The sequence below is a fragment of the Callorhinchus milii genome, unplaced genomic scaffold, assembly GCF_018977255.1.
Source record: "Callorhinchus milii isolate IMCB2004 unplaced genomic scaffold, IMCB_Cmil_1.0 Scaffold4, whole genome shotgun sequence".
In the NCBI taxonomy this organism is placed as follows: Eukaryota; Metazoa; Chordata; class Chondrichthyes; order Chimaeriformes; family Callorhinchidae; genus Callorhinchus; species Callorhinchus milii.
This window is the reverse complement of record NW_024704745.1, coordinates 1,054,895-1,079,949: the sequence shown is the minus strand read 5'-3', so window position 1 is coordinate 1,079,949 and position 25,055 is coordinate 1,054,895. Positions and strand designations below refer to the sequence as shown.

The following is a 25,055-nucleotide window of genomic DNA, read 5'->3' as shown; positions in this document are numbered from 1 at the left end:
GTAAAGTGAAGTGACTGTATATTTTGTGGCTGAAACGTGGCAGCCAATTGAGCACAACAACATCCCACATATACCCGTGGATTGAGTGACCAATTTATTTATTTGTTTTGAAGGGATTATTACCCCTGCCAACCGACTAATAACCAGGTTCCTACTTACTGCGAGGTAAACAGAGGCGTGTGGAGTACAGAAACTTGCCTAAGGTTTCAACCCAGCTCGGGAATCGAACCTGGGTCCTCTCGCTTGCGAGGCAAGTGCTCTAACCTCTACGCTACAGGACACCACAGAAATTGTGTGTTCTTCCCCCTCCCCCTCTCCCTCCCCTTCACCTCACCCACCCCCCACCCCCAATCCCTTCCTCCCCCATTGCTTGTTCTGTAATAGCTCTCTTGCACCTACCTTGAATCTGGCTGTGTGCCTGAGGGTTAAATGCTGTGGTGGTGGGGTTCAATGTGTGCCGAGGGTTGGGGGTGGCAGTGGGGTGATGAGGGCTGCCCCTCATTGCCGACCGACGAATCTGCTCTAATTCACTGAGCCGTTCGGAAAAAGCCATGCCGGCACTTTTACTCTGCTCTTCCAACTTCTGTCTATGTCCTGCAAGGACACAGGAAAACATTCGGTCTCACTTTAAAAGCAAAAGGTAAAGATAGTCTACAGTCATTTGTGTTTGCAGGACGACAAGGTTCACCCTCCCCCTCGCCCGCCTCCAGCCCACACCCAAAAAAAAATTCCTGTAATATCATCTGTATTTTTGTTTTTCTAAAAAAAAGACTTTTTTTAAAAAAAATCTGAATTTTTAAGATATTTACAAAAAAACCTCAAAATTAACCCTAGTTTTTTTTAATTCTCTCCCTTTTGATCGTGATGCAGTGTGGCTGAATAATAATAATAATCCTTGCATTTGATATAGCGCCTTATCATGTCTTTGAGACGTCTCAAAGCGCTTCACAGAATATACTGTATGTTTTGGAGGCGATGCAGCAGCCAATTGCAGTCAACTTTCACATGCATGCGATTGAGAGGTGATGAGACCCAAACTCTATCGCTCTACCTCCACCCTCAACTCCAGGACCACTGAAACCCTGACAAACATCAAGTCCTGGATGAGAGCTAACCTTCTCCAGTTAACATCAACAAGACCGAGGCTCTCCTGATTGACTCCCGTCAGCACCTCCGCACCTCAGGCACTGGCAGCATCAGCATCCACGGATACACACTCCACCTCACCAAGCCAGTCAGGTACCTGGGCATCTTGTTCGACCCTCAACTGTCCTTTCTTCCCCACATCTGTGCAATGACCTGCTCTGCCTTACCCCACCTCCGCAAAATTGTCCGACTGCGCCACTGCCCCACTCCTCAGGCCGCCGAAACCCTCCTACTTGCCTTCAGCAACCAAGTCGACTGTGCCACTGCCCTGTTTGTCGGCCTTCCACCCTTCCCTCCACAAGCTACAGATCATCCAGAACTCTGCAACTCATATCCTTTCCCGTATCAGGCTCCGTGACCCCATTAAACCCTCACCCGGATCCATTGGCTCCCCAACCTCAGAGGATCGAGTTCAAAGTCCTCGTCCTCACCTTCAAGGCTCTCCATGGCCTTGTCCCCTCCTACCTCTCCAACCTGCTAACCCCTTATCAACCTATCCGCTCCCTCCACTCAGCCTGCTCCATGTCCCTCTCCCGGCCCAGCCTGCCCCACCATTGGCTGTCGGGCCTTCTCTGCCCCCACTCTCTGGAACTCCATCCCACATTCCTCTCTCCCTCCCTTGCCTCCTTCAAGGCACATCTCAAGACCCTCCTCTTCGACTGCGCCTTTGGCCACCCTCATCACCTCTCTGCCCTACACCCTCGCTGATCCCATCACCCTCCGCTCCCCCCCAAACCCACTTGAGGCTAATCCCTGACTGTTCAGTGCCTTGGGAAGTCCTCCCAAGGTGAAAGGCGCTTTTATAAGTGTAATTTTGTATTGTATTTAAGCTCAGGTAGCATTCCGGTGAATCTGCCCTCCAGGGCCAATATTAGTTCAATCAAATCCCAAGATGGCCAAGCTAAACTGCTAGCAACTCTAACAATCTTCGCATTTCACCTTTCATATCAAGAGGTGTCTCAAAGTGTGGTCCTTATGTATTTTTCTAAGCAAACACAGCACAACTTTGCACAGCAATGTCCCCACCACACACAGTCAACAATCTGATTTTTATCAGGTCGATTGTTGGCCAGGACCAGGGAGAAACTTTCTTGTCCTTTTGAACAGTTGCAATTTAAGAAGATAAGAATTTACTCAGTGAAAGAAGACTGAGATCCATCTCGTTCGCTTTCCACCATCCTGGCAGTCGCTTGACATGTCTTGTCCCAAGCTATAAACTGTATTATCCTGAGATGTTATTTTCTCGCAGAAATCTATCTGATTTGCCCTTGAAACAAATGCCATTTTCTGCTTCCACTGTCTCCCCTCGGGAGCCTGTTCCATATGTTTACTACTCGCTCACTGAAGTAGCGTTTCCGCAGATTTGTTCTGAATTTACCCCCTTCAATCGCAGGCCGTGTCCTCTGGTTCTACTGTTCAATACAAGATAAAACAGCTTATCCTGGTCTACATTATCGGGTCCCTTCAGAATCTTAAAGACCACAATCATATCACCCTCGACCTTCTCTTCTCCAGTGTGGACATGCCCAGTTTATCTAATGGCTTCTCGTTGTCCAGTTCCTCCATCCCCTCAATCATTTTGGTTGCCCTCCTCTTTATCCTTTCAATCACTGCGATATCCTTTTTATATCTGAGCAGGCAGACTAGACTGACAGACCGACAGGACCTTGGCTTGACGGTACAACCAAAGGTTGGCACATCAAAGAATGTTGCACACTCCTACACTAGCCCTGGAGAGTGACTCGTGTGTTCAAAATCCTGACATGGGACTTGAACCCACAACCTTCTGCCTCAAGAGGCGAGCGTGCTACCAACTGAGCCCAGCTGTCAGCTCCTGTTACTCAAGACATTACCATTACCATTACATTACCATTAGAAAACAACCCCCAATCCTGAACTCAATCTTCAATCACTTTCAATGTTTCCACATACATTCACTTTACAACAAAGTCCATGTATAATAGCTGTTGCTTCAATGCTTGTTCCAGTTGGAGTCCTGTAGCGTATTGGTTAGAGCATTTGCATTGCAAGCGAGAGGACCCGGTTTCGATTCTCAGGAAGGGCAAAACCTTAGGCGAGTTTCCTTACTCCACACACACGCCTCTGTTTCCCCAGCAGAAAGTAGGAACCTGGTTGTTAGTCGATTGGCAAATCGCTTTGTGCACAATTGGCTGCCGGGTTTCACCAGGAAAATATAGTCAATTCACTTCACAATGTGGAGTCCTGTAGCTCAGTGGTTAGAGCACTCGCTTTGCAAGCGAGAGACCTGAGTTCAATTCCAGGCAGAGGGCGAAACCTTGGGCAAGTTTCCTTACTCCACACAGAGCCTAATAATAATCCCTCCAAAAAACCAAAAACAATAATAAATTGGTCATTTTCAATCTACGACTGTTTGTGGGACATTGCTGTGCGCTATTGGCTGCCGCGTTCGCCCACAAATATACGGTCAATTCACTTTACAGTGTGTTCTGCGAAGCGCTTTGGGACGTCCTCCCGACATGAAAAGCGCTATATCAAATGCAAGGATTATTATTATTATTATAATGTATTCTGTGATGCGCTTTGAGATGTCTCGAAGTGATGTGATAATGCGCTATGTCGAATGCAATGATTATTATTATTATTAATAATTTCTTCGTATGCTTCGTCCTTCTGTTTTGTGTCGCTGGAATGCACCTCGATAATGTTAAACCATGTTAAACTGTTTTACCTTGTACATGCACCCGAACTCTAACCCTAACCCTCCACTGTAAAATTATACAAGTTAAAGGCAGCAACTGATCCCCCTCCAGTGATGGGTCAAACCACAGCAGCAAAGTTCTGACCCGTAGCCTCAACTCATGTTCAAACTGACATCTATCTCCCTGGACGTCTTCGCTCGTTTTGTAGTTTAGACGTAATACCGCATGACACCGGAGTGTTGGCCCAGTGCTACCAAAAAGAACCACTTGTCGGTCATTAATAAGAACTTTTTAAATGGTACCCAAAAAAAGTACCCTATAAAGAGCCATCATAAAGAACTTCCTACAAAACGCAAAGTGTTTCTGTTCTGACGAAGGGTCATGGACCCGAAAAGTTGACTCACTTCCCTTTCTCTATAGATGCTGCCTGACCTGCTGAGTTTTCCCAGCTCTCTGTTTTTGATAAAGAACTTCCTGTTGGTTACCAGACAGTGACATCAATGGCAAGCTATGTGGTTTTAGCTGGTTAGACTCCAGCAGTTACCCCAACGCACACTCTGGGCTCTCCCAAGCCTTGGCTCCTGCCAACCTATGCCTAATATTTTCCGGAATTAGGTAAGCAGCATGCGTTCCTCCAGGGAGAGAGAGAGAGAGAGAGAATGCGCGTTCCATTCCAACAACCTATCTCTGGGATTGCCGTGTGTAGGTGGGATGTGTAGAATTCTCAGCTTGGTTTGGAGACTCTTAAGCAATGGTGATGGGTTTCTGCGCGTGTCAGGCACCCGGCTGAGTGGAATTTTCTTTTTGTCGATCAAAAACAGTCCTTCCTGTTAGTCACCAAATAGCGTTTCCTGTTGGTCAGCAACAAAGTCTTAGGAGAAGCCCATTCCGTAACACTCACTTTCCTCCCCGAGCTGAAGGGAGGAGTAAAAAAAAAGTGGGACTGTGGTTGTGTGTCTGCGCGGACGTGTTAAAGCCAAATTGTGCTGTTTACCTCTGGTAGGATTGACTGGGTTACTCAGCCACAAAGCTGCTTTGTGCTGGAGCTGATGTGTAAGTCATTCCTAATGTCCGTGTGATGAGTCACTCACTAGTCATCAAGATTGAGCCCTTCATTGAACAGATACCCCTTTCTTACGGCTGGATCTCCCAGCCCGGGATCTACTGGGCCAAAGTCACAAATCGATACATCACGAGAGAAACTCTGCGGATATCCAGATGTGTCAGAAACCCACTGGAACCACTGGAACTCTGAGCCTTGGCCAAACAAGGTTCTTGGCAAGGGATTGGAGTCAGGGCAGAGCAGCACATGACACTTTCAGGTTCCTGCGGGATTCACTGTGGAGTCCTGTAGCTCAGTGGTTAGAGCACTCGCTTTGCAAGCGAGAGACCTGAGTTCAATTCCAGGCAGAGGGCGAAACCTTGGGCAAGTTTCCTTACTCCACACAGAGCCTAATAATAATCCCTCCAAAACCCAAAACAATAATAAATTGGTCATCTTCAATCTACGACTGTTTGTGGGACATTGCTGTGCGCTATTGGCTGCCGCGTTCGCCCACAAATATACAGTCAATTCACTTTACAGTGTGTTCTGTGAAGCGCTTTGGGACGTCCTCCCGACGTGAAAAGCGCTATATCAAATGCAAGGATTATTATTATTATTATTATTACTGCTTGCAGATTACTTCAGGACCCATCCCATTTAGACCCCAGTGGCTGCCAATGCAGCTTGGGTTTCCCCAAACAGATTGACTTCCAGATCCTCATACCGTCCTTCAAACCGTACCATCGCTTCCCCTCCCTCCCTTGCCCGTTCAATCTTCTCCAGATTATTATTATATTATTATCCATTCTCCTGCCCAGACACTCCACTGTTTGTGGGACATTGCTGTGCGCAATTGGCTGCCGCGTTCGCCCACAAATATACAGTCAATTCACTTTACAGTGTGTTCTGTGAAGCGCTTTGGGACGTCCTCCTGACGTGAAAAGCGCTATATCAAATGCAAGGATTATTATTATTATTATTATTATTATTATTATTATTATGTTCCTCCAGACCTACACCTCACCATCGGTGTCTGAGGCTTCTGTCACTATGTTCCTGCTCTCTGGAACTCTCTTACCAGTTCCGTCCTACACCCCCACCCCTGCTAGAAACATCTATCTCTTTGTTCTTTTGGTTACTTCCCTCCACACAACCTCCTTCTCAGTCCTTACAGGCCCCGTGGAGTCCCGCAGCGTACCAGTTAGAGCACTCGCCCAGCAAGCGAGAGGACCTGGGTTCGATTCCCAGGTGGAGTGAAACTTTGGGCAAGTTTCCTTATTCCGCAGGCCTCTGTTTACCCAGCAGTAGGCAGGAACCTGGATGGTGAAAATACTTTGTTTAGAATATGGCCCAAATCCTAATTTTCTGGGTGGGCTTTGGCGTTTTCCAACTGCAGGCTGTGCTCAATAGCAAAACAGTATCTGCAGCTCGGCAGTTAGGAGGTCTGTCTGGATACAGAGGAGGATGGTGACTTGCCTCAATTCTTTGGCTTTCACCTTGTTTTTAAAGTAAGGTGATAACCACGTACTTGGCCATTAGGACCTCCCTGCCTGTCAGATTTCGGTCGGGGACGTGTCTAAACCTTCTCAGGTGACTGTCGAGCCAGACAGCAATCAACACTGTCTTGGATTATTGTGGGCTGGGATTCCACTTATCCGGGCTCGAGGGTGAGGAATTTGGATGCAGATGAAGAAGTCTCTATGATCCATGTGATCTATAATGAAAATTTGGTCGTTCAATCTGCGACCTTTTTTTGGAACGCTGCGTGAGCAATTGGCTGCCGGGTTTCACCCACAATTGTTTTTCGTCAATTCACAGTATATCCCGTGAAGTGCTTTGAGACATCTCAAAGACGTGATAAGGCGCTGTATCAAATGCAAAGATTATTTATTTATTATTTAAATAATAATTTGTTTTGTGGGACACTGCTGTGCGCAATTGGCTGCCCCCTTTTGCCCATAAAATAAACTTCACAGTATTTTCCGTGAAGCGCTTTGAGACTCAAAGAAGTGATAAGGCTCTATATCAAATTCAAGTATTATTATTAGTATAGTGCCTTTCATTTTCCTTCCATGTTGGGAGAACATCTCAGAGCTCTTTGCTGTGTTGTAGTGCTCGTGTATTCTGTAGGCGAATGTAGCAGTCAATTTGCACACAGCGATGTCCCACAAACAGCCATAAAGTGAGCGACCAATTTGATTTGGGAGGATTGTTGGCCAGGACACTGGGAGAAACTCCCTTCCTTTTGCCTCAAATAGTGCCTTGGTTTTTCATGTCCACATCAGCAGGCAGATGGGTCCTTGGTTTAACATCACATCCGAAGCACATCAGTGCTCTCCCTAACCCTGTTTCGCAGAAATGTTTTGCCCCTAGCCGGAATTTGAAACCCGGGTCTTCTCGCTTGCGAGGCGAGTGCTCTAACCACTACCCTTACAAACCTCATTAAAGACTATTATATTCACTGTTGGGACTTGACTATGGCCTCGGTTCTGTGCACAGAAAGCACCCAGCAGCAGGTTGTTCCTACGTACTCCGAACGCAGTGACTTTCTAAAGATGTGCGCAACGATAGCAAGCGGTATTGGCTGCCCCAGGACTTTATAATAATATAATAATAATCCTTGCATTTGATATAGCGCTTTTCACGTCGGGAGGACATCCCAAAGCGCTTCACAGAACACACTGTAAAGTGAATTGACTGTATATTTGTGGGCGAACGGGCAGCCAATTGCGCACAGCAATGTCCCACAAACAGTCGTAGATTGAAAATGACCAATTTATTATTGTTTTTGGTTTTGGAGGGATTATTATTAGGCTCTGTGTGGAGTAAGGAAACTTGCCCAAGGTTTCGCCCTCTGCCTGGAATTGAACTCAGGTCTCTCGCTTGCAAAGCGAGTGCTCTAACCACTGAGCTACAGGACTCCTAGGACTTTGCACGCGAAAGCGGCTTGCTTGCGTGGATGAGCGTGCTTGATGCTTAAAAGACCTGTTCAGCTCTCTCTGTAAGAATATCAGGCTCACGTTGGACTTATGGTCTTGGAAGAGGCTTTCCCTTGGGTTGGTTGAGCTGATGCAAGTAGCTACTTTTGCATAGGACCACCAGGGGGCAGTATGGACATTACATTGCCAACAGATTGCAGTTTCGGGAACCGTTCTGCAAAGTTGACCCCGTTCCGATAACAATACGATAAAATAATCCTCGCATTCCATACGGCGCCTTATCGATGTATCAAGACGTCCCGAGGAGATTCGGGAGGCATACCGTAAAGGGAATTGGCTGCGTATTTTGTGGGCGAAACGCGGCAGCCGATTGCGCGCAGCAGCGTCCCACACACAGACAGACAGTCGTGGATTGAAGTGACCAATTATTATTATTTTAATTTTTTTTTAACAGTAAATCCTGTTTACTTTGACACTTTGACAGGCGCTTTGACACGCCTCGACGAAGTGATAAGGCTTTAAAAATCATCGCGTTTAAAAATCATGCGGCGAACTTCACCCAAAGTGCTAACAGATTAGACTTCACTTTCTTTTTCTTTTTACCCTGTTTCTTCGGGAAAAAGGGATCCAAAATCCCACCTTCCCTTAGCCTGTAGAAGAACTATTTCATCACAGAATTTAAGAGTTATGGAAAACTCTTTGAATCTGGGCTTATTTGGGAGCTGGTTTTCTGTAGCTGTTGATGTTCAAAATAAGGAATGAGATCAGATCATTAAAAGGAACTTTTTCATCTGAACCATTCCTGTGATGTTAGTGATCGGCTTCTAAATCAACGTCCGGTTCAAAGAGCTTTCCCCAATTCTACAGCACAATTGCAGTACAACCGACACAGGTCGGGAGGACGTCCCAAAAAGCGCTGGAACATTCTGCGCCAAAATAACAGACTCTTCCAATTTAATACCGAGTTTAAACTTTTCCACAATTCTGTTTGATCTCAAATATTAAGACGAATCGGCCCTTAAAGGGTGAGACCCACCAGAGATTTCGGGCCCACTGGAATGTAAAGCACTTCAACCATTTACCGACTTGCAGCTACAAAATTGCACCTTTTTTTTGCAAATATGTATCTCGCAACGATTTGGGATGAAAATGCATTTTGCTTTCCTTATAAAGATTCGCAAGACAGCCTGCCGAGCTTCAGGAAGTTAGATTCCTCCAGTGCCTTAACAACAACAACAACAACAACAAACCACGTTACAGTGGGTTTCAATCAGTCACTGGTTTTCAAATCTCTTCGTGCCCTCGCACCTACCTACCTACCTCTCCAATTTGCTCACCCTCCCAACTCCACCACCCGCTGCCTCCTCTCTGCCAGTCCCGGCCTCCTGTTCGTCCCTTGCCCCCTCCTCCGCTCCACCATCGGGGGCCGTGCCTTCAGCCACTACGCCTGAAGCTCTGGAACTCTCTCCCTCAATCCCTCCCTGTTGCCCCCTCCCTCCTCACCTTCAAATCCTGCCTAAAGACCTTCCTGATCGTGCTTACGGTCACCTCCCTCTCCCCCCGGCTCGGAGTCAGACTCCACCAGTGTCAAGTGCTCGGGGACGCTACCCCGGGTGAAGGACACTGTGTAAATGCAAGTTGTTGTTGTTGTAGCGAGGCGCAGAGATGCAGATACCAGCCCAGGTCCAAGATAGATGCTCAGGCTGTATACAGCTCTATGCTGCAGCTTGCTGTTCACATAAACATCTCCCAGTCACGCAAGCAAAACATTCTTCAGTCACGCAATCTGTGGGAGGGAAGGAGGGAGGGAGGCAGGGCCAAAACAGGGCTGTGGTGGAGTGGGTTTGGGGAGGTGGTTTGGGGAGAAACACTGAGCGGAGACTCTGAGATTAAGTAATGTGATATCGTCTCCGAAGCAACTCCCGAGCCCCAAACGTCGGATCCTGCCTGTAACCGACCGGAAACCCATCGTGAGGATAAGGGGCACTCTGCTCTGGTCTGCTCTCGTGGATTTTGTGCAGTCCTATACCTCAGCGATGAGAGCACTTGCCTCACAAACGAAGGGACCCGGGTTTGATTCCCGGGCAGGGCGAAACGTTGGGCATGTTTCCTTACTCCTCACACACACCTCTGTTTGTCTAACAGTGAGCAAGTTGTTAGTCAATTGGCAGATCGCTTTCTGGGGGTAATTAATCCCTTCAAAATAAATAAATCAATCAATAAATAAATAAATTGGTTACTCAAATCGACTGTTTGTGGGACGCCGCTGTGCGCAATTTTGTTTCTCCCACAAAAGTCTGTCGACTTTACAGTATATCCTGTGAAGCGCTTTGAGACGTCTCAATGATGTGATAAGGCACTGTATGAAATGCAAGGATTATTATTATTATTATTATAGAGGATCAGTGTGACACACTTCCGGTTACCTCAGGAAATTAGTAGTCAGAAATGCAGGTAGTGAATCCAGCACGTTGCACCCCTTGTATGTAAATCACCAGAAGATAATGAATCTCTGTGAAACATTCCTCCTAAATTGATATTTGTATCATATTGCTTGGCCAGTTTCCAGTTGGCACTTCTGTCAGTCTTGGAAGAGGCTACGTTTCAGCATTAAATCTCAACATTAACCTTGTGAGAACCGGGATAAAGTGTTTTTTAAATGTTTAAGAAAAAGGGTTGCGAGAAATAAATATTTATCATCGTTTGTTTTTGTTTTTCCCAAAAATGGAAGCAGTTTTGACAAGTGCCCACACACACACACACGGAGATACACACACACACACACTCGCATACTGGCATGCATGCATGCATACAAACACGCACATACATCCACACGCAAACATATAGAGACACGCAGATATACACAAGCATACACACACACACAAACGCCCGTACATATCCATTCTACATACCCACACACATACACAAACACACATACACAAACACATATACACACACACACAAACACCCGTACGTATCCATTCTACGCACACATGTGAGCGCACACACACACACACACGTGCAAACACGTACGCACAGACATTCACATGCTTACAAGCACGTCCATACAAAGTCTGTCTCTCAGTTATTATAAATCGTCATTGGGGTGTAACCATTTCAAAAGGCTCTGTGTGGATCTGTGCATTGATAAATTGGGTTGCCTTTCGCACAAGGGACATTCATCTAATAATGTGTTCCTGTTTAAAGCATGGAGCAATTTTCCTGCCGGTGCATTATTAAATGAATCTAACCTAACTCTTAATAAATAATAAGCAAAACTTGGATCGTAACCTGTTTAAACCACAGTCAATCACTTACTGTGAACAATAACAATAAACCATAATCCATCACTGATAATAACAATAATAATCCTTGCATTTGATATAGCGCTTTTCACGTCGGGAGGACGTCCCAAAGCGCTTCACAGAAAATACTGTAAAGTGAATTGACTGTATATTTGTGGGCGAACGCGGCAGCCAATTGCGCACAGCAATGTCCCGCAAACAGTCGTAGATTGAAAATGACCAATTTATTATTGTTTTGGTTTTGGAGGGATTATTATTAGGCTCTGTGTGGAGTAAGGAAACTTGCCCAAGGTTTCGCCCTCTGCCTGGAATTGAACTCAGGTCTCTCGCTTGCAAAGCGAGTGCTCTAACCACTGAGCTACAGGACTCCCCGAGCACTGAATAGCACTGAATTGATAGATTACTATCTAGATTACTATCTTTCAGATTCAAAAGGGATTAGCTAATGATAAGCTGTTTTATCTTGTTGCTGAACAGTAGAACCAGCGGACTCGGCTGCCACTGAAAAGGGGGGTAAATTCAGAACAAATTGTCGGAAACATTGCTTCAGCGAGCAAGCAGTAAATATGTGGAACAGGCTCCCCAGGGAGAGAGAGACGGTAGAAGCAGTAAATGTTGATTCTTTCAAGAACAAATTGGATAGATTTCCGTGAGGAAATAATATCTTGGGGTTACAATGTATAGTTTGGGACACGACATCTGCAAGCAACTGCAGAATGGTGGAAGGTGAACCGGATGGACTTTAGTCTTCTTTCTGTCTAGCAAATTCTTATAATAATAATAACAATCCCTGCATTTGATACAGCGCCTTATCACGTCTTCGAGACGTCTCAAAGCGCTTCACAGAATGCACTGTAAAGTGAATTGACTGTATATTTTCCGGGCGAAACGGAATCAGTCGTGGATTGAAGTGACTAATTTTTTTAGTGTTTTGATGATGAATTGATTTTGCAAAGGATACTACAAAAACTGCTCGACACTGTGTCATCCGACAGAGTCTTTCAAGAGTGGTTTGGCTGACACATCGTACATCAATGTACTTACATTAGGGTATTTAACCCTTCTCCCCTTTTAACTAACTTATTAACTACTTAAATCTTATTCATGTCCTATGTTACCTTCCAGGCAGAATCCGAACCACTGATATGTCAATTTCGTTTGAAGAACGGATCCTAAATGAAAGAAATGCTACAGGAATCAGATCGAACCTCAGCCCCACACAACAACACAGCAACAACTTGTACTTATATAGTGCCCCTCACGTTAGGGGTAATGTCCCAGAGCACACTCCCTCCCCACACACCACAGGCACACATTTTGGATTACAAAGAAATAGCTACAGGCCTTCAAAGCTCTTGATTTTTCAATTGAACGTTGGTCAAATATGTACAGTGTAAGTAAAGGGTCTGCAGCGAAGGTAGCACTAGTTAATTTATGATGCTCCCTGCCCAAACACACACACACATGCACACTATACTGTGCAAGGCTTTTAATGATCAGGTAATGTTGTTTGCAATGTTTTTCTGCAAAAACTGCAAACTTAATAATAACAATAATCCTTGTACTTGACATAGCGTCGTTGAGAATATCATGAATTCAATATCGTAAAGTGAATTGACTGCGTATTTTGTGGGCGAAACTTGGCAGCCAATTGCACACAGCAGTTATGGATTGATTGATCAAATTATTATTATTTTTTTTGCAAGGGATTATGCAATTCCCAGGGGGTTCCTGGAAAAGCGAGCCACCAACTGATTAACAACCGTGTTCTTACTTACTGCTAGATAAACAGAGTAAGGAAACTTGCCCGATGTTTCGCCCTGCCTGGGAATCGAACCCAGGTTCTCTTGCTGGCGAGGCGAGTGCTCTAACCACTGAGCTACAGGACTCCACTTGTACTATTAATGTTAGATTATGAAATTATCCGAGGGTAGAGTACACGGAAACAAATCAAGCATCTAACATGCAGAGGGGCTGATTTAATGAAGGGAGCTGTCGATTTCAAAGCAAGTAAATGCTTACACAAATGTGTGCAACATCCTGAAGGTTTCGATCATCTCATATTTTTGTTTCCTCAAAAGAAGTGTTCTCTTTTGAGATAATAAAATGAAGCATTTATTGAGTTGCAAGCTTATTTTTGGCATTTCTCGCAGAGACCAGCATTGGCAATCTCTTGATATTATCACCGTGCGGGCATCAGGGAGAACAGAATCAATGTACGCTGTGTGTTTGAAATGTACACACATTCCAGCATTTATCTATGATCAATGGGAGCTGGAAGAAATCATTAGAGCTTTAGCACTTTACCTTTAGATTTTTATGGGGGGAAATAAACACTATCACCCAGGATATGCACATAATAATAACGATAATAATAACAATAATAACACTTGGATTTGAAACAGTGCTTTATCACGTCGTTGAGACATCTCAAAGCGCTTGGAATATTTTAACGCCAATTTAGTTAAGGATTTCTTCATTCCAAGGTTTAATACCAATAAGAAACCTAAAGTGTTGTGATGCGTCGCTACTTTAAATTAACCTTGATGTGGGAACTTCCCTGCCTTTCCAGTGATAACAATTGTCATGTAAAACATAGCATAAAAACTCATCTTCTTTTACATCTTAATAATAATCCTTGCATTTGATATAGAACCTTATCAAGTCTTCGAGAGGTCTTAACGCACTTCACAGAATACACTGCAAAGTGGATTTGCGCACAGCAATGTCCTACACAGTCATGGATTGAGTGACTAAATTACTATTATTATTATTATTTGTTTAAGAGATTATTACCCCAGTAAAGCAATCCGCCAATCGCCTAACAACCAGGTTCTTACTTACTGCAAGGTAAACAGAGGTAAGAAACCTGGCCTAAGGTTCCGCCCTGCCTGCGAATCGAATCCAGGTCCTCTTATCTGAGAGGCGAGCGCTCTAACCAATTTGCTACAGGACTCAACAAATATTTAAAATACTTTTTTTGTGGGAGGAGAGATAGGGCGTTGGAAGAGGAGTTAAAGCAGTTTCTCATTGTAGAGTGAGAAATGGCTGTAAGAGTTAAAACAGTTCAATATGACTTTTAAAATATGAGCATTTCCCAAAAGTTCACCTCATAAATCCTGGATTGTGGTATCAACTATCCTTCTAATACACTAATAAATGCTTGTTTAACAAATCAGGCATGTGTACAAACTGTACAGGATGATTTTTGCCACAGCTCTGTGGTTTGGCTGGGAGGTAAGCTGAATTTTTATCCGAGATCTATTAGTTGCTCGTGATTTTGAACGGAACTCTAGATCACAGGTAAGTTTGTGGTTTGGATGAATGGCTGAAAAAATAATCTTCTCACTTTACGCAAACAAAAAGGCTTATTTCTCTCTCCCTCTCTCTCTCTCTCCTAACCCTCGCATCTGCCCGCCCTACCAGTATCTCATGTATACCTCAATTCGCTGCAGATAAAAGCACAGCGTTCTAGACAAACAGGATTTTTTTTATGCATTCATAGATATATTTGTGGACTATAACAATATAAATAATAATAATCCTTGCATTGTGGGGATATAGCTTTGATCACATTGTCGAGACGTCTCAAAACGTTTTATAGAATAAAACTGTAAAGTGAATTGACTGTACATTTTGTGGACGAAACTTGAGAATTGATTGCTATACAGGAATATTCTAAAACAGGGAAAAATTGCTTCATTCGCATGAACAAATATCCACTAACCGACTCACTGCTGAGTGTAGGTTACCTTCCATGATACATTTAGAAATGCACTGCTAACAGATCAGTACAAACAACAATAACAGCAGCAACAATTTACAATTTTATATAGCGCACGTTGGGAAGGTAAGACAAAGGGGGTGGGGGCTTGGGGGTGTCGAGAGCTAAAGGTGGATGGAAGTGCAGTCAAAATAATCTTAAGGAAGTGTTTCGAGGCCAGATTGGAGTGAAGGGACTCAGGGATGGAGTTTCACAAAATGGGGGAAGAATCCTTGCATTTGATATATGCATCTGATATATATCTTTGAGACGTCTCAAAGCGCTTCATAGGATGCAGTGTAAAGTGAATTGACTATATTTTATGGGTGAAATGCACACAGCAGCGTCCCACAAAGAGTTGTGGATTGAAGTGGGTAAACACTGCTGGGTAAACAGGGGCATGTGGAATAAGGAAACATGGCCAATGTTTTGCTCCGCCCGGGAATCAAACTCAGATCCTCTTGCTTGTGAGGCAAATGCTCTAACGCCTGAGCTACAGGACTCCACGTGGCTGAAAAAGGGTGGATTGGGGAGAACGTAGGAACATAGGACAAGGAGTAGGCCATTCGGCCCCTCGAGCCCGTTCCGCCATTCTATTAGGTCATCTGTATCTCAAGTCCCATTAACCACCTCTGACCCATATCCCTTGACAGCCTGACCTAAAAAAAATCTCTCCACCTCATTCATGAAAATGTAAATGGATCCAGAATCCACTGCCTTTTTGAAGAGAAAGTTCCAGGTTTCCAATCGGTTTTGTGTGAAAAAAATGCTTCCTGATCTAGTGTTTGCTGAGTGGAAGAAGGAGTGGCCGGACAACAGGGTTACGGGAGGTCACAGAGGTAATGTGGGGCAAGCCAGCAGAGGGAGGGAGAGTGGAAAGGGATCTTGAATTTGATCTGCTGAGGGGATGGGACCACATGAGAATGGGGCGTGAGTGGCGCTACGTAAATGCAAGCTGTAGTTGTTGTTGTTTGCGGAGCCTGGTGCGGGAGAGAACACACAGTCAACCAAACTGGACAATTTATTGAAGACCCTGCTCTCTATGATGTTCACCAAACAATAGATCATTAAAAGCTTTCAGAAATTATTGAACTCAAAACAAATTATGCTCGGTAAATAATTAACAACATAACCCTCTAACAACAAAGAAAAAGCATGGGCAAAACAACTGGACAACTACCTAACAAGCATCATAGACATTTCGGTTGAAACATAATGGGGCTGGTGAAGAGACATATAAAGGAGGTTAATAATGATCCTTGCATTTGATATAGCATCTTATCACGTCTTCGAGACGTCTCAAAGCGCTTCACAGAATATGCAGTCAAGTGGATTGACTGTACATTGTGGGTGAAACGCGGCAGTCAATTGCGCACTGCGGCGTCCCACAAGCAGTCGTGGATTGAGTGACAAAATTATTATTAGTAGTATTTTTTCAAAAGGGATTATTATCCCCAAGAAAAGCGATCCACCAATCGACTAACAACCAGGTTCCTACTTGCCGCGAGGTAAACAGAGGGGTGTGGAGTAAGGGAACTTGCTTAACGTTTCACCCTGTTCGGGAATCGAACCCAGGTTCTCTCGCTTGCGAGGCGAGTGCTCTAACTAACACACTGCAGGACTCCACAATTATGAAGTTATAAATGATGGAGGAGATTTAATAGGACTTATTACCTGCGCGTGTGTGTGTGTGTGCTTTTTTTTAAAAAAAGAAGACATTAAATATAGCCTTTTGATTTCATCTCCTAGGAGTGGAGAACTGAACGGAACACAGTACTGATTCACGGTGTCTGGAAAGATACCATACATCACACAAATAAAAATTCAATTTGAACTGACAACAGCTGAAAAATATGCATTTCCGTTTGGCAAAATTTTTATTTATAAAACTATTAAAATTTAAAGACATCCGCATCAAAACAAAAAGGGGAAAGGAACTGCGGTAGAATTTGTTTAATATCCTTCCTTTCTCATCACTGTAACCACTCAGTTATTGTTCCTCATCTTAGTAATCCTTGTATTTGATATAGCGCTTTATCATGTCTTCGAGACGTCTCAAAGCGCTTCAGAGAATATCAGCTTAATGAACAGTCACTTCTAGCCATTGTTAACGCAGCAATATGTATTAATCTCGATTATCTTACAATATAGATATATACTTAAATCAAAGCAGCAAACCCTGTTTCCTATCAGCACTGAATGATTTAAACCAAGAAAAGTGTCTCTCTATTGATTCAGAATTCTCCACCGAGATTTAATTGTGCGCTGGAAAGGTCTCAATATCATTCACATAGAATTACATAGAAACGGCGCAGAAACATTCGGCCCAACTGGGCGTTCATGCCGGCATCTATTCAACCCTTCCTCAACTAATCCTATCCCCATAATCTTCTATTCCTTGATATAAACGTATCCAGCTTCCCCTTAAATGCATCTACGCTATTCACCTCAATACTCCTTGTGGTAGCAAGCTCCACATTCCCACCACTCTCTGGGTAAAGAAGTTTCTTCTGTCTTCCCTATTTAATTTATTAGTGACTATTTTGTATTTATGGCCCCTGGTTTTGCTCTCCCCACAAGTGGAAACATCTTCTCTACGTCGGAAACATCTTCTCATTTGTACCTGCGTCCCGAAGCAGAACCACCACATTACAGCAACAATAACACTGCTCAACACAGATAAACCCCAACACAAGGGACAAATTATCTGCTTGACCATTCTGACAATATTTATCTTGTATTGCTATCACCGTCTGTTTCTCTTTTACAACAACTTTTTTTAAAAATAGTCTTCTATTTACTTATTAAGTACTTTTTGACAAAAACACAGACCCTTTGGGGAGGGGAGGAGAGGGTGTATGTTAAAATATTCAGGGTAAAGAAATGAGCAAGGTTTTGTGCAATATATTTATATAATATATATAGAATATATATATAAATATGTGCGATATTTCACCCACAACATACACTAACAATTCACTTTACAGTATATTCTGTGAACCGCTTTGAGATGCCTCGAAGATGTGATAAGGCGCTATATCAAATGCAAGGATTGTTATTAATATTAGTATCTGAAATGGTTATTTAATATGTGATCAGAGAGATTGTTACATGCGGGGAATCTTTACACTCCGACTCAAAATTATACCCTTTTTATTTTTGTTTTTTTTTACAAACATACACCTACACAAATACTTTTATCAAGGAGCAATTAATCCAATTCCGAGCTAAACCAAAGACGCCTCTGCAGGAAAGGGGCCAGGATCTTATTTCTTTTTTTAAAATGCTAAACCCAGTCAGATTTGAAGTTATAAATACACCACCTCCTGACTCTATTGCACAGAGATTCTTCAAAAAAAAAACACACAACTATTTCGCAACAATTAAAATAAAGTCGTTTTTTTTTCAGCGTTGGGAGTTCAGTTTGTGTTCTGTCAACTAATTTGCTCAAAGCCACGTAACAAAAGACCTACTTTTTCTCCCCCCAAATCAATCACTCGATTGCAATAAAAAAGGGCATCAGGTTTATTGTGAACCCAAAGTGATTTTTTAAATCATTATTATGATCATTATTATTATTATTATTATTATTATTAACGGGCTAATGATTCATTTCAGAGCAATCGTTATTTACTGGGCATTGGCTTCCAACGCTAAAAAAAAAAATCGCCCTCTCCTATGTCTATCGGTGCTGCAATAATGAGAACAATAATAATAATAATAATTTTTTTTTGCAACGAAACACAACGCGCGCAACACGATTCGGCTTCGCGAACAAAAATAACATCAGAGCCCAAAGGAAAATCCGATCAGTTTCTGGGGTCTGAGGTCAGCTGCAGCTTTGCTACAATTTGACTCTCGTTTTAAACTGAATCCCTTATCCCCTTCTCCCTTTGCTGCACCAAAACCGCACACACACAGTGCGGGTGATTGCACACTCACTGACCGGTGGGTGTTTTTTTTTTAATAGTGACTGATGTTTTATATCTCATTTAATTTCTGCAAATCACAGAAACGTGGGGTGGGGGGAGAGTTGGGGGGAGGAGCGCCCCATCGCACACACACGTATTGGGATCAACAAAAAAATAGTGGGGTGGGGGGGGGGGGGGGAAAACACACACAACTCCATTCATAACTCAGGAGAGTTATTTTTCCGACTCCATTCAGAAAAAAAAACAGAGACATTGGGGGCCACGTTTTGAGGTCAGTTCAAGTCTTTTGCTACTCACTTCTCGGCTCTCTCGGTCCATCCACTGTGATTTTGATGGCTCTGTGGTAAGTGGCCACTTGTGGAGGGTTTGTAAACACGGTGATGGTCAGCGTGAAACTTTTCCCTGTGGGTTTTTTTTTACACACACACACACACATATAATACACACACACACACACACACACACCCCCCGCAAAGTGGGGGAGAGAGAGAGAGAGAGAGGGGAAAAACAGCGGAAAATCAGCGGAGTTTTTGTTTCATTTCGATTTGCACAGTGAGAAAAGAAAGAGTGGAGAAAGGTTCTTATACAGTCAATAAAACACCCCAACGCCGTCCCACCACACCCTTTCCCTTTCTCCTGTTCTCTCTCTCTCTCTCTTCACCCTTTTCCCAGTCGCAAATTGACCCACAATAATAATATATATATATATATACACACACATATATTTTGCCTTAATTAAAGGGCTTTTTTTCCCAAGTCCGTGGCAGATGATTTAACGTTTAAAGGGCACAAAAATGTAACTCCATATATATTTTCATACATTTTTTTCTTTAAACCTGGTTGCGTTGATGCACTGGGTTAGAAATATATTATGTCTTTAAGTACACATACACACACATGTATTGAAATATATTTGATACCATATATACATTTAAATCTATTTGATATAATAAATATACATATTTCTACTCCCTCCACAAACCCCCCCACACACACACTCTGTTTATATGAGAGACCCCCCACCACCCAAATTATATAAAGAAATATAGTTTTGTTGACGCATTTATTTCTGCGTTGGGTGAGATTACACTTTCAAATCAGAATCTAGAAAGAGCAATTAGCTCCTTAAGTCTTTTTTTTTAAACTATTTTCCACTATTAATATTAATGCAGGGCCAATCTAGTGCGAAAGATTAACAGTCACTACAGCTCAGCCTCTCAACGAAAGCACAGATATGTTTGCATTTGTTTTAAACACTAACTTTGGCCGCTACAACCCGATGCATATAGAAATAGAAATAGAAATAGAAATGAATGTGTGTGTGGGTGTGGGTGTGGGGAGGGAGAGAGGGATAGAGAGGGAGAGAGGGAGAGAGAGTGGAGCGTATCTCCCGAATATATATCGATTACATATCGTTTAAATTTGCGCTGTTTCGATTTGATTTACAATTCCGTAGATTGTCTCGTCTGAGAACCTAAAAGCATCGAAGTTCTGCTCATGATGGATTCATTCTGACAAATGGGTTTTGCGTTGCCCTTTCTTTTTTGGAAGAGGGGAAAGTGGGGGTATTTTTCGTAGGGAAAGAAAAAAGCTCCAACGGGGGGAAGGAGGGGTGGAGAGGGGGAGATGGTGAGAGAGAGAGAGAGAGAGGAGAGAGAGAGAGAGGGGGGGAGAAAGAGAAAGAAAGAGAGAGGAAAAAAAAGCCCCATGATCTTTCTGAAAACGACTCTGTCATACATTTAACTCCCCACTCACGCACTCTCTCTCTCTCTCTCTCTCTCTCTGCATACATGAGCGCCCCAAATATATCTACATCTATATATATATATATATGAGTACTATTTAAAACAGTCATCGAGTTTCGTCCACAAAATATACAGTCAATTCACTTTACAGTATATTCTGCGAAGCACTTTAAGATGTCTCAATGATGTGATAAGGCGCTGTATCAAATGCAAGGATTATTATTGGTATTATTATCATCATCATTTAAACAGCGGAAATTCAACGAACACTCTCCCTCTCCCCCAAATAAAATGGTCTGTAAGTCCGTCTATCTGTCAACTCGGATTTAACACACAAACAGCAGGAAGAAGGGACACAAGATGTACTATATTGCGAAGAACAGATTTGATTGTGTTTACGAGGTTGCATTGCCTTTTTTTGCTGTGGCTACTTTGTTGGTGCGGGTGTTCAATAATAATAATCCTTGCATTTTATATAGCGTCTTATCATGTTTTCGAACGTCTCAAAGCTCTTCACAGAATATACGGTAAAGTAAATTGACTGTATCTTTTGTGGACGAAAGTCTTGGGTGAAACTTTACTTTGAAGAGGAAAGGATCGAAAGAGAGGGAGAGAGAGAGAAAGGTGCACTGTCAGAGATTGAGAAACAATTGAGTGTTGTTCTACGAGTCTCTCTCTATCTCTTTAATGAAGTGTCAGACTTCTGCTAATTATGAATCATAGCAGAATGATCATGCCTTAAAATCTATTACCAGCATCTTTCGAACTGCAAATCAAACTGAAACAGCGCTAATTTTAAACCATATATTCGGTGTGTATATATATATATATATTGCCCCTCTTCTCTTTCCGCTCTCTCCCACACAAACACACACACGTTAAACAGACCCACACACATGTAAAACACATTACTTACGCATTACCTCCCACCCTCACACCCACATTAAACAGACCACCACACACACACACACATGTGTTAACTGACCCACACACACATTAAACACACAGACTGAACCTTAAACACACACACGTTAAACACACACACACACACACTGACATTAAACACACACACTTTAAACAGACATACACACAAGACGAGACAAGCCTCTCTCTAACTCTCCCAAAGTTTGGTTTTAAGTTAAAAGAGGGAGGGGGGGAATAAACAGATTAGCGAGTACATCAGTGGTGTTAGTGAGTGTGAGTGAGAGAGAGTGTGAGTGAAAGTGAGTGAGAGTGAGTGAATGAGAGAGTGAGTGAGTGAGTGAGAGTGAGTGAATGAGAGAGTGAGAGAGGGAATGAGAGAGTGAGTGAGTGAGTGAGTGAGTGAGTGAATGAGTGAGTGAGTGAATGAGAGAGTAAGAGAGAGTGAGTGAGTGATTGAGGGAGCGAGAGAGTGAGTGAGTGAGAGCGAGAAAGAGTTTAAGGTACTCTACCTCGTCCGCTGCGTCCCACAAATCGGAGATCGTTGAATCGAGCCACTTGGTTCTTCATGACGGCTGTAGCATTGCGGAGCTCAGCCGAGTAGTTCTCGTCGTTACCGGCCAGGACGGTGACCAGGGTCCCATCAGGTACATCTCCCAGCGACACCACCTACATGGGCACCAAGCCCGACACGAGGAGCCACAGGTCAGAGCCACAGCGATAAGGCGTAGGACAGTGGAGAGGGAGAGGAGAAGTAGGGGGTTGGGAATTGGAGGTGTGATGGAAACTCTACACAGACAGCCAACAAACAAGTCACTTACAAGTGGGATAGGGTAGTGGGCACTGAAGGGAGAGGGTGTGTATGTGTGTGGGTGTGTGTGTGTGTGGGTGGGTGTTGGTGGAGTCTGGGGGGTAAGTCGACATACACAGCAAACAGCCAACAGATAAGACTTACTGAATAGGGTGATGGAAGGGAGAGGGGAAATGTGTGTGTTGGTGGAGTGTGTGTGTGTTGGTGGAGTGTGTGTGTGTGTGTTGGTGGAGTGTGTGTGTGTTTTGGAGGGGGGGAATATTGTCCCAGATTTCTTGTGTTTTTTTTTGTTAAACTATAGTCAGTACTGTCTCTCTTTTGCTAAACTACCGACATATATATAAAATAGTACAACAAACTTACAAGTGGGATAGGATGGGACATGGAAGAGAGAGACAGAGAGACAGAGAGTGGGATGTGGGGGTGGGGGGGGGGCAACGCTTATCCTTACTCCTGTATTTATTTTAAACATACATATATATTTTTCTAACTACTGCATTTTTTTTGAAATAGTGCACAAAACCCACCCGCGTTTTCTCTTGCAACAAATACACTTATTTCCGAGGTGCAATGTAACTCACCACTGACTAAACCCCCCCTCTGGTCACTCGTTTTTGCCCCCAATTCTGTCACATTATTTTTTTTTTTTGGGGGGGGTGGAGAGGGAGGATTAAAAATTCAAGTGTTAAAAAAGTCAGTGAATTTGCCTATTCTAATGACAGACAGACAGCGAGTCGCTTTTCTCTCTCTCTCTCTCTCTCTCTCTCTTTCTCTCTCTCTCTCTCTCTCTCGGTCTTGTCTTTTTTTTAAAAAAGCAGAAAGGAAATGAAGAGTTAAGTTTCACTTTGAATTCAAAAACAACGTGTATTCCCTGTCTGAACAGGGAAACTGGGGCTGTTCGAATCCCAAGCCAAACACTGTTAATGGTCTTAAATATATATCTTATATATATTATATATGCATATATAATATGTGTATAATATATGTATATATGATATGTGTGTGTGTGTATGTTAAAGATAAACGTCAAAAGACCTGCCCCAAATTACATAACTCGCCTTAAACTTATTATTTTAATATATGGAGTGTATATATATATATATATGTATATGTGCGTGTGTTCAGTGATCGGCTCGACACAGAATGGTGGTTAAAGAAATACACTGAGGAAAGGTATAAAGTAACCGCGTTATTTTCTTCTTCTTCTGGCTATACATTTACAATGTGTTTTTGAAAAAAAGTCACTCATTATCAGCCCCCCCCCCCACCCACCCTGTCAGAAAAAGATAGCGAAACTTTAACACTTTGATTTGTAATAGTAATAATACAAATATGATTATTGCTACTCTCATTTAAAATGAAGTGGAAATGTATATTTCATTTGATTTAAATGTCATGTCTGCACAATGCACACACACACACATATATATATATATACATACATACAGTAATATATATCTAGATGTACCAGATATATATACAGGATGACCAAAAAGTCATGATGTCTTAACAGTGTCTAATAAATCTTAAAGAAATTAGGATTTTTTTCAGATAATAAGGCAGCTGAAAAATAAGACTTTGGGGTCATTCTGTGCATCGCTCTGTGTGTGTGCAAACTATATATCTATATATCTATACATATGTAGGTAAAAGACACGAACATGTATAATAATACTATCTTCCACTCACACACACGCACACATATATACATATACACACACATATATATATACGCACACATACACACACACATATACACACATAAACATTACACACACACATACACACATACACATTATACACACACACATACACACACATATATACACACATATACATTATATACACACATACACACACACACACATATATATATGTATACCCACATACACATATACCATACACACACACATACACATTATACACACACGCACATATATACACACATACACATATATATGTATACCCACATACCATACACACATCATACACACATATATATACCACACACACATATATACCATACACACACACCCCCCCCAGAGCAGCGAGTGATTACCTTGTAGGCGATGGGGAGGGTTTTGTTGCACCTCCAGTGAGTGGGGAGGACGGAGCAGAGGAAGTTGGGGCTGTCGGTGCGGACCAGCTCCCCGGGATGGTCGGCCAAGACGTCCACCATCGTGCGGTCCGCCGGCCGGAGCTTGGTCAGGGCGCTGTCCGGGTGGGGGGGGTGCGGGGCCGCCGGGGCGGGCGGGGGGGGGGCAGCGGGAGGGAGTCCGTCATCTTCCCCGAACCCAGCGACGTGCAGGGCGGCGGGAACCGGCGGCTGGTGCTCGGATCTACAGGAACACGCATCACAACACAGGGCTCACAGGAAGATTCCCTCTCCCTCTCACTCACTCACTCACTCACTCACACTCACTCTCACTCACTCACTCACACTCTCACACACACACACACACTCACTCTCACTCTCACACTCACACACTCACTCACTCACTCACACACACACTCACACACTCACACTCTCACACTCTCACACACACTCACACGGGGGGGGGGGGGGGGGGGGGGGGGGGGGGAGAGAGAGGAAAGAACTCTTGAGGGTTTGAGGAAAGGGAAGGACCAAAAATAAGAGAGAGAGAGAAATCAACAACACAGGAGCTCCGCCGGAGTCCGACTGTCTCTCTCTCTCTGTGTCTGTGTCTGTCTCTCAGTGTCTGTGTCTCTCTCTCTCTCAGTGTCTGTCTGTCTGTCTCTCTCTCTC

At 43.4% G+C, this 25,055-nt stretch overlaps 1 protein-coding gene across 1 annotated transcript in view; it reads right to left on the bottom strand.

Annotated features, from left to right (window-relative positions):
* runx1 (RUNX family transcription factor 1) overlaps positions 1 to 24,679 on the bottom strand; it is a gene marked incomplete at its 5' end in the record, with an annotated part of 44,681 nt that extends 20,002 nt beyond the window's left edge. Inside the window, 4 exon segments of the mRNA NM_001292348.1 lie at positions 19,109 to 19,213; positions 21,990 to 22,146; positions 24,348 to 24,540; positions 24,543 to 24,679. Of these exon segments, the coding sequence (NP_001279277.1) occupies positions 19,109 to 19,213; positions 21,990 to 22,146; positions 24,348 to 24,540; positions 24,543 to 24,643 (556 nt within the window).
* Between the last annotated feature and the right edge of the window lie 376 nt (positions 24,680 to 25,055).